Genomic DNA, 10,887 nt, shown 5'->3' with positions numbered 1-10,887 from the left:
AGACTACGTTTTCTACAAAAATGGACGCAACAACTTTTACTTGATGAAACTTTGTATCCATTCTGATCACACCATTTGACAAGACTATTCACAGCAGTCTGCAGCTGCCTTTCAATCAGTCTCATGTTTGATCCCTGGCAAGAAATTTGTAAATCATCTACATACAATGTGCCTAAAACTGATGAAGGAAGTATTAAAAGAACTTTAGAAATGTGGATGATAAAAAGGGTAACGCTTAATACGCTACCCTGAGGAACGCCTTCCATTTGAATAAAAGAATCGGATAACGTCGATCCAACACGGACCTTAAAAACACGGTGAGATAAAAAATTTTCAATAAAAAGCGGCAATTGGCCTCGAAACCCAAACTGAAAGAGGGTTCGAAGTATCCCATAACGCCAAGTCTGATCATATGCCTTTTCAATATCTATGAATATCGATACCAAATGATTTTTGCGCACAAATGCATTACGGATTTCCGTCTCCAGCTGTAGAATATTGTCCAGAGTAGATCTACCTCTGCGAAATCCACTTTGATGTAATGGTATGAGTTTTTCCGATTCCAGTTGATGGATCAGTCGAAAATTGACCATTCTTTCAAATGTTTTGCTTAGACAGCTCGTAAGTGCAATGGGGCGATAGTTTGAAGGATCTGTCGGATCTTTCCCTGGTTTCAAAACTGGAATGATAATAGCTTCCTGCCATTGCGATGGAAAAATTCCTTCATTCCAGATTCTGTTATAAAGGCGAAGAATGTTGTAAAGCGAAGGAACACTTAAGTGACGAAGCATGTGGTATGAAATTTTATCAGGTCCCGGGCTGGTATTATTAGATTTGGAAAGTGCCTTTTGCAGTTCACACATATCGAATTCAGAGTTATATGGGAGGGTATGGCGTACTTTAAAGTTAATTGGTTGTCGCTCAGCACAGTTTTTTATGTTTAAAAAGGTAGGATTATAGCTATCTGAGCTAGCCACTTTGGAAAATGTTTCACCAATAATATTTGCAATGTCACGTGGTGATGAGTATGTGAAAGAATTCTTTTTTAAAATAGAAAAGGTAAATTCCTGATACATACCGTTGGCAGCCTTTACTTTTTTCCATAAAATTTTACTAGAAATATTGGATCTAATACTAGAGACATATCGAATCCAATATTCTCTCTGACTACGTCTTCGTATTTTGCGAGCATATGCCTTTGCATATTTGAATGCAACGAGATTTTCTGTTGTCGGGCGCCTTCGAAAAATGTCCCATCGCTTACTTTGCGCCTTCTGTGCTTCACGGCAGGCATTATTCCACCAAGGTTTTGAAAGTTTATGAGGTCTGGTAGAACTTTTCGGGATTGCAGTATCAGCGGCATATAATATGATTTCAGTTATTTGTTTAACTGCCTCTGAGATATCCAAACAATTAACCATTGCCTCAGTGATTGTCGCCAACTGCTGAAAGCTGTCCCAATCTGCCCGTTGGAATAAGTAGACAGATGGTCGTTGTGCCATCCTAACACTATCAGCAAGGTCAATCAAAATTGGAAAGTGGTCACTATTGAGAAGATCTGTTCCAACGGAAAAATTTAAAAGTGGGAGCAATATTGGAGAACATATAGCAAGGTCTAATGAGTGGAATGAACGAGTGGGCTCGTGAAAATATGTCTTTTCATCACCATTTAACAGGCAGAGATTATAATCGTGAATCAATTGTTCAATTTGCTGGCCACGAGGGTTAGTATCTTCATTTCCCCATAGGACGCTATGTCCGTTAAAATCACCAAGCAATATAAAAGGAACAGGAAGTTGATCTATTAAGGAATTTAATTCTTCTTGTGAAATCACTTCACGTGGAGGTAGATATATGCAGCAAACTGTTACGAGTCTCTTTATGTGGATTTGAACAGCAACAGCCTGTAAATTGGTATGAAGAATAAGATGTGTGCTGGGGTAGAGGTTGGCAGTGAAAATGCAAATACCTCCCGAAACACTAACATTTGAATTTGCATTCGCATCTCTCCGTACACAGCTGTATCCTCTAATTTTAGAAATTATTGAGGGTTTTAAATATGTCTCTTGTAAGGCAACACAGGCAGGCTTGTATTCATTTAAAATCGATTTTATTTCGACAGTTTTAGAACGATACCCACGACAATTCCATGAAATGAAACCAGACATAAAAATAACTAAAAAACAAAGGAAGAATTGAAAAAGCTACGTATGGCCTCCTGGGGGCGATTTATTAGGAAAATGTTGATCCATTTCTACATCAGAGATATCAGATGTAGATGGACAAATTGATAGAACAGAATCTGAAGTAGTAGGGATATCTGGAGGTTTAGGAGGGATCTCAGTGTCAGATCTTTTGGCACTTGGAGATTTTGCTTTCTTGCGTTTCTTCTTAGGGAAACGAGCCAAAGAAAATTCAGAATCTTTGGATTGAGAAAGAGGTGGAGAATTTTTTGTCGAAGTAGAAGCTTGATTTCGGCTGGTTTCAGTTTTTTGAAAGTTATTGATCTTAACTGATTCCTGAGCCAAATGTTTACAAGAACATGTGTTCGTAGTTATAATGTCTGTAATCTCTGTCTGAGAGCCAGTACATTTTAATGTTGATTTCATGGCTCCACTATAAGAAAGGCCAGGTTTAGGTGTCCTGTCTAAAACAAACTTTCTCGCTTCTGCATAGGTGATATTTCTTTTAACTTTCAGGCTTTGGATTTCTTTCTCCATCTTCCATTTAGGACAATCACGAGAATAAGCAGGGTGGGGTCCAGAGCAGTTTAAACATTTCAAAGCTTGAGAGCTACAAACTGACGTTTCATGGTCATCAGCTGAGCATTTAGCACATCTAAGGCTGCCACGGCAAGTTCCCTGTGAATGTCCGAATCTCTGACATTTGAAGCAACGCAGAGGATTAGGAACATAAGGTTTAACTTTGGATTGTACGTAGCCAGCTCGTATAAATTTCGGAAGTTCTGGACTACTGAAGGTCAGAATGACATGTTTTGTTGGAATCAATGTGCCGTTGCGTTTAATTTTTATACGATGAGCTGCACAAACTTTTTGAGAACGTAATTCCTGAACGAGTTCAGTCTCTGAACAATCAAAAAGATCTATATCAGAGATGACCCCTCTAGAAAAATTCAGCGTCCTGTGAGGAGTTACCTCTACAGGGAAGTCTCCAAGTTTTGTTAATTTCTGTATAGCAGCAATCTGAGCTTTTGATGAGGTCTCAATTAAAAGATCCCCAGATGGAAGTTTTTTTGTAGATTTAACATCACCAATAAATGAAGTGATCAATTTTTGAACTAGAAAAGGTGAAACTTTATGAAAGGTCTTTGGCGTGTGTAAGATTAGAAATCTAGTATCTTCGGTGATAGGAAAACGTGGCGAAGTGTCTGAAAAACCCATGCAAAAAGGGACAAAAATTCGAGCTCCGACGGCACCGCCCACCATGGAGCCCAACAAGGGAAGGCAGCCACCGGCTCTGGTTGCCTCCAGCCTCGGCGCTTACCCTGATGCTAGCCAGAACTTATACGCTAAGGGCCACTTCCAGGAACGTCTACCACCCTTAACGCAGAGCCCCAGAAGGTGACCCCTTCGCTTGATCCCCTTGAGCAGACCAGCCAAATGGTTGGGATACCAGCCGATTGATACACCGGAGACCGTAATGTACCACCCGTCTAATGGGTCGCCACGCACGGCAAACACGTGGGGTTTTCGGCTGTCCATGAGAAGCAAGAAGCAAACAGAGTGGCGACAGCTTCTCATGGAGAGCTCCCTCGCCTGCCGTCGAGGGAAAGAAAAAACAGCAGAAAGCAGAAGGCGTAGAGGAGTGCGAACAGAAAGGGAGTAAAGATCCCTGGGAACCTCGGGATTGGGACACCCGTACTCACCCATAGTAGGTGAGCCCCTGAGGGGTTGGAACTGACTAAGAATTTTGTTTGTTTCCAAAAAGTATATAAGTAGTCGGTTAATCATTTTTTCTAAGAGTTTGCACAGACAGTTTGTTAAAGCTATTGGGCGATAGTTCAAAGGATTCGTGGGATCTTTATTGGGCTTTAAGAGAGGAATAATTATTGCCTGTTGCCAAGAAGACGGAAAATATTGTTCCTTCCAAATTCGATTAAAGAGATACAACAAGTTTTTCTGCGATTCGTAAGTTAAATGCTGGATCATTGCATAGCTGATGTTATCTGGACCAGGAGAAGATTTATGAACATTTGATAAAGCAAACTGAAGTTCTTGAAATGTAAAATTACTATTGTAAGGCAAATCAGATTGTGACTCAAAATTCAATTTTTTGTTCTCAGAAAGTCTTTTGAAATTTAAAAATTGTGGATTATAATTTTCACTGGAGGATACACTTGCTAAAGTAGAAGCTATTGTATTGGCTATGTCTTTTAAATTTGAAATAGTCTGATTATTAACATTTAATATTGATACAGTATTAGAAAAAGGAGTGCCTGTAGCTTTTTTAACTTTTTGCCAAAGTTCTCGGCTTGAAATAGGAACTTTTAATGTTGAAACAAATTTTTGCCACGACATTCTACGACTATATCGTTGAATACGTCGTGACTCTGCTTTGGCTCTTTTGTATACAATTAAGTTTTCGGTTGTGGGGTATCTTCAAAAGTTGTTCCATGCTTTCCTCTGTTTCTTACGGGCTTGTTGACAGTCACTATTCCACCATGGTTTACTTTGCTTCCTCCGAGTGCATTTAGTCTGCGGGATGGACGCATTCGCAGCATGGATTATAGTTTGGGTAATTAAGTCTAATGCTTGATCAATAGAATAATTCTTTACCATAATTTTACTTATTTTTGAAAGAACAGAGAATGTATTCCAGTCAGCTGCTGTGAATATATATCTAGATGGTTGATAAAAATGATGATGGTTATGCCTATTATCAGTTATAATCAGAGGAAAATGGTCACTGTTGTGGAGATACTTGTCTACAGTCAGATTAAGAAACGGTAAGATTGATGGAGAACAAATGGCAAGTTCGATTGCATGGAAGGATTTTGTAGACTGGTGGAAATACGTTAGTTCGTCTGTATTTAGAAGGCATAGATTGTGATCCTGTAAAAGTTTTTCAATCTGTAAACCCCTTGCATTGGTGTCAGAATTTCCCCAAATGAGGCTATGGCCATTAAAATCTCCGATGATAAGAAACGGAGTAGGAAGTTGTTGAATTAAACAATTTAAATCTGTTTGATTGATGTGTTCATTGGGAGGTAAATATAAATTACATATGGTTATCAAGGATTTTATATGTATTCGAACAGCAATAGCCTGTAAATTTGTGTTTAAATTCAACGGAGTGGACGGGTGGCCGCTTGCAACAAGCAGTGAAACTCCACCTGTAGCTCTATCATTTATATGATTTTTGTAATAAGCAGTGTAGTTTGAAACATGGATATTATCGCCCGGTTTCAGATGGGTCTCTTGTAAAGCGACACATACTGGTGCATAGGTATTGATGAGATCTTTTAAGTCTGATATTTTAGTTTTTAGCCCACGACAATTCCAAGAAAGAAAGTCTGCCATTAAAGAGGGGAAGAAAGGAGAAAAACTGCTTTATAATTTCTTAGAGGAGACCGATTCGTTCGAGTCACTAAAGGACATTTCTTCGTCAGACAAGTGAACACTGAAGAGAGGATCACTGTCCGATTCTTTGTCTTTAATCTTTTTCTGTTCTTTTAAGAAGTCTTCCTGTGTTAAGGAATGTTTTGGTGAAGACCTCATTTGGGCTCTACGCTCTGTTAAAATTTTAGTTCGTTTATTGTCTTTTGTTTCTTTAGTTTGTTTTATTTGGTCAGATTTTTTGTTTGCTTTCTTAGTCTCAACTTTCTGCTTGGTGTTTGGTTTGGATTTCCCAGTTTCAATGGATGCAGAAGTATTATTGAGTGGAAAATTCTTAGCTATCGGTTTTAATTTAGATAACGGGGGGCAAATTATTTTTGTAATGTTTTCATCAGTCAGTGTACTTGAGGAAGTTACTGATTTCACTGCATTGCTATAAGAAAGTGGCCTTTGTTCAGGTGTCAACAGCTTTTTTGCTTCAAAGTATGATATGTTTTTCTTTATTTTAAGTTCTTGGATTTTCTTTTCTAATTTCCATTGTGGACAGTCTCGAGAGTCAGATTGATGTGCTTGTTTACAATTTACACATTGTGGGTCTGCAGTGCACTCATTGGCTTGATGGCCAGCAGTTGCACATCTAGAACAGGTCTGTGTCCCTCTACAAGCTGTCTTGGAATGACCGAAACGTTGGCAATTATAGCACCTGATAGGATTAGGTATATAAGGGCGTACTTTACAGTTTAAGTAGCCTGTTTTAATGCTGGATGGTAATTTCGTTGTATTAAAAGTTAAGATAATACTATTAGTGGCAACCAGAGTATTTCCTTTTTTCATAAAAATGCGTTTCACTGCAATTACACCTTGGCTGGCAAGGCCATCAAGAATTTCACTTTCTGGAGAATTCAAGAGTTCCTTTTCAGATATAACACCACGGCAGAAATTAAGTGTTCGGTGAAGTGTTACAGAAACTGGATGATTTAAAAATGATTTTGCTTGCAAAAAGGATTTGGTTTGAAGAGCAGAAGTTGTTTCGATCAATAAGTCGCCCGACCGAAGTTTCTTGACTGATTTTGGACTACCGCCAATACCTTTCAAAGCTTTTTCAACGGCAAAAGGAGATAATTGAGATATTTTTCCATCAGTAATGGAAAGAATAACAAAACGAGCAGTTTCAGAAAACGGTTCAGTGTCGGAAGAAAAAAAACCCATAAGAGTCAGAAAAAAATTCGGGTTCCGACGGCACCGCCCACCACGGAGCCCAACAAGGGATGGCAGCCACCGGCTCTAGACATTCCCAGCCTCGGCGCTTACCATGGTGCTGGCCGGAACCTATACGCTGAGAGCCACTTCCAGGAACGTCTACCACCCTTAACGCAGAGCCCCAGAAGGTGGCCCCTTCGCTTGATCCCCTTGAGCAGACCAGTCAAATGGCTGGGTTTTGGTTTGGTTTGGAGTTTTTGGCGCAAGGGCCAATCTCGGCCAAACTGCGCCATACGTGCGATAAAAAAAGTTTCAAATCTATTTAAATAACAGCACTTAAAACATTAATTGGTTGGTTGAGTGAGTTTTACTGGCGCAAGAGCCAAATTTGGCCATACTGCGCCAAACTTATGGTGGATAAACAGGATCGTGGTTTAAAACATATGGTAATGTACTATAAAAAGTTAAAATTCTAAAAACATTTTAAAATTACAGCGAAATTGAAAAATAGTGAAATTTAAAACCTTTTTTCTTATCTGATTCCAATAGAGAAATTGTCAAATTTAAAAAACTATACAAAATATGCTTAAGAAAAAATGTTGGAAAAAATTAAAATATCATTAGAGATGCAAACATATAGATAAAATTCAATATATATACACATTACAAAAGCAAATATAATAAATTTCAAGATGTGAATCTTCTAATGTTGAAAGCAAAAAAACAGCATCGAAAAGACAAAAAAGTAAGGTACAAGTTCGCTACGAGTTATATTTCGTTGGAATAAGGTTTTTTTTTCTTTTCTTTTTTATATTTAATCGGGGGAGGAGGACTTATAGTTTCTGGCGAGTCTTCTAAGTCCTCAGACATACGATATTCCAACATATCCCCCCCCTCAGGGGCTCACCTACTATAGGTGAGTACGGGTGTCCCAATCCCGAGGTTCCCAGGGATCTTTACTCCCTTTACGTTTCCACTCCCCTACGCCTTCTGCTATCTGCTGTGTTTTTCCTTCCCTCGACGGCAAGCGAGGGAGCTCTCCATGAGAAGCTGTCGCCGCTCTGTTTGCTTCTTGCTTCTCATGGACAGCCAAAACCCCACGTGTTGGCCGTGCGTGGCGACCCATTAGAAAGACGGGTGGTGCACTGTGGTCCCCGGTGTATCAATCGGCTGGTACCTAGTCACCTGAGTGGCTAGTCTGCTAGGGATCAAGCGAAGGGGTTACTCCTTGGGCTTGGCGTTAAGGGTGGTCACTGTCCCCGGGGGTAACTCCGAGCGTATAGGTAACCGATTAGCACTATGGTAAGTGCCGAGGCTAGATGTCTAGAGCCGGTGGCTGCCATCCCTTGTTGGGCTCCGTGGTGGGCGGTGCCGTCGGACCTGAATCATCTATAATATCGCATGGGCTCCTCCAAGAAATCTCCCTTCAGTGGGCATCGCAAAGTACCTAACCTTTTTACCAACCTTCCACAATTTGATCGCTTTTTTATACTTAAAAGAATTTCTGACAAAAACGAAACCTTTAATTCTGTATCACCTTTTCTTGTGCAGAAGGCTATCTCTGCAACAATTGGTGATGTTATTTCAACACGTAAAATGCGTTCTGGTGACTTGCTGATCGAAGTCTCCAACAAAAAGCAAGCACAGCAAGTAATGAAAATGAAAGCTATAGCTCATATCCCTGTAACCGCTGCCTCTCATACATCGTTAAATTTTTCAAAGGGTGTAATCACATGTGGTGAATTGTTCAATGTTCCCCTTGAAGAGATCACTGCGGAATTGAAATCCCAAGGAGTGACCCATGTACGCCAAATTACAATTAGGCGGGATGAACAACTCCTTCCCACAAAGCATTATATCCTTACATTCCACAGACCAACAATCCCAGAATTTATATATGCTGGATATATTAAACTTCTGGTCCGACAGTATATCCCAAACCCTTTGAGATGTTTCAAATGCCAGCGTTTCGGCCACTCGAAGATTAGTTGCCGCGGGACACTAACATGTGCCCGCTGTGCAGGAAAAGACCACGATAGTGAACAGTGTAACGCCCCCGAAAAATGCGTGAACTGCGGAGGCTGCCACGCATCATTTTCTCGAGCCTGCGAACGCTGGAAAATTGAAAAGCAAATAACTTCGATTAAATTTAAAGAATCAATTTCTTATTCTGAGGCAAGACAAAAAGTATTAGCTCAAACACCCAAACCTGGTGTGAGTTATGCTTCCGTTGTAAAAACACCCTTTTGTGCAAACTGTCAATGCACAAACTGTGTGAAATATAACTCCCAAACTACAACTGTCAAAAACTCTTCCGATTCTGAGATTGAAAATTCACCATCCAGTGCACCAGAAACTAGCAAACCAGTCCGATCGAAATCGAAATCAAACTCCAATTCTCAAAGAGCACTAAAGCTAAAGCTGTCAAAACGGGGACTCTCACCAAAAGAACTAAGAACGAAGTTAAAAAAATCTGCAACACAAAGTTCTGTCGCTTTGGGACTTGCGACGAAAGGTAATGTCCATAAGGACTTAACGTCCATCTTTGGCTCACCTAAAAGTCCCGATTCCATCTCCCTCCATCCGTCTGACGAGGAGGATGAATTGCAAATGAGTTGCGATGTTTCGCCAACTCTTCATAACACTTGCCATTATAAACTCGATACTTCTGTTACTTGATGGGAACTTTCATCTCTTGGAACTGTCGTGGTCTTCGGTCCAAAGTTCTTGGCATAAAGCATATTCTTAATCAGCTCCATCCTGCTTGTTTTGCTTTTCAGGAAACATTCCTGAAACATGACATTGCTGTGAAAATCCGTGGTTATAACTGTGCTCGGAAAGATGCTAACACTGGTTTGGTTTGGTTTGGTTTGGTTTGGTTGTTTGGATTTTTTTGGCGCAAGAGCCATTTTTGGCCAAGCTGCGCCAAGCACATGGTATGAAATGCTACTAGATTAAAAAGAACCAAACATCATAAAGTCTAATATAAAGTAAAATACGCAAATTCGGATGATATAAAACACATTCAAAGAGTAAAAATTCCAAATGAAAGTTTGAGAATAGATTTTCACATAAAAGGTGTTGAAACAAATTTAATAAATAAAAGACGATAAATCAATAAAAAGTGTTAAATGCGAATATAAAATCCAATGGTTCTTAAAAATTTAAAAAGGTTTGGGTGATGTTTTTCACCCACCAATTCCTGTAGGGTTAATGATAATGACTTAAAGTAGTGTAATCGATACGAGTTAAAACATGGGCATTCAATTAAAATGTGCTTGATGGTAAAATCAGCTTGACATGTTTGGCACACTGGCACCCTTTCACCAAAAATCAGATGCTTGTGCGTGAAGCGAGTATGTCCTATACGGAGGCGGTTCAATTTGACATCTTCCTCTCGTATAGGTAGAACGGGCCATAATCCAATGTTGGATTTCACGTCATGCAATTTGTTATGGGACTGCAAATCCCATTGGTTTTGCCAAATTATAAAAATAAGACTATTGAAGGACTTCTTCACATCAGTGTACGGAAGTCCTTGGTTCAAGGTAACCGATGCCGATTTTGCAGCAGTGTCCGCCTTTTCATTGCCAGCGATGCCCACATGACTCGGAATCCAACAAAAATTAATTTGGAAGCCCTCATTCTGCAAGAGACGTAAAGTGTATAGAATACGGATAGCAATGGGATGTATTCGATTGTGGTAGTGAGAAAGCGTTTCTAGTGCACTCATGCTATCGGTATAAATCATAAATTTTCTTTGAGAAGAATGCAAAATTTTCTTTAAAGCACAGAGTATTGCTAATAGCTCAGCAGTAAATACCGAGGAAAAGTTATGCAGACGGTAATTAAATGTATCGGATGAAAGTATTATGCCACAACCAACATGTCCATCGGATTTTGAACCATCTGTATAAATTGGAACGAAAGAAGAATACCGATAGCGATGATATAGAAAGAGTTGCTGAAAAATAATAGGAGCAGTTAATGACTTGTCAAATCCTGTAAAGGGATTCAAATAAGTAATTTGTGGTATATCCCAAGGAGGGAAGCAATAATCAATAGATTTGATACCAACATTATCAAAGTCGAAGTCTTGTAAGAACTTTTT

General features: G+C 39.5%; 2 protein-coding genes across 2 annotated transcripts; one reads left to right on the top strand and one right to left on the bottom strand.

Moving 5' to 3' along the window:
* Window positions 1–2,204: 2,204 nt before the first annotated feature.
* LOC129975019 (uncharacterized) lies at window positions 2,205–3,446 on the bottom strand. Its single transcript, XM_056087879.1, has one exon. It carries the CDS (start codon window positions 3,444–3,446, stop codon window positions 2,205–2,207), a length of 1,242 nt encoding a protein of 413 aa, XP_055943854.1.
* Window positions 3,447–8,177: 4,731 nt separating this feature from the next.
* LOC129975018 (uncharacterized) lies at window positions 8,178–9,455 on the top strand. The gene has a single exon (XM_056087877.1). It carries the CDS (start codon window positions 8,178–8,180, stop codon window positions 9,453–9,455), a length of 1,278 nt encoding a protein of 425 aa, XP_055943852.1.
* Window positions 9,456–10,887: the final 1,432 nt, after the last annotated feature.

Source organism: Argiope bruennichi, chromosome 7 (genome assembly GCF_947563725.1).
Source record: "Argiope bruennichi chromosome 7, qqArgBrue1.1, whole genome shotgun sequence".
In the NCBI taxonomy this organism is placed as follows: Eukaryota; Metazoa; Arthropoda; class Arachnida; order Araneae; family Araneidae; genus Argiope; species Argiope bruennichi.
Note: the sequence above shows the minus strand (reverse complement) of the source record. Positions and strands in the feature narration are given on the sequence as shown.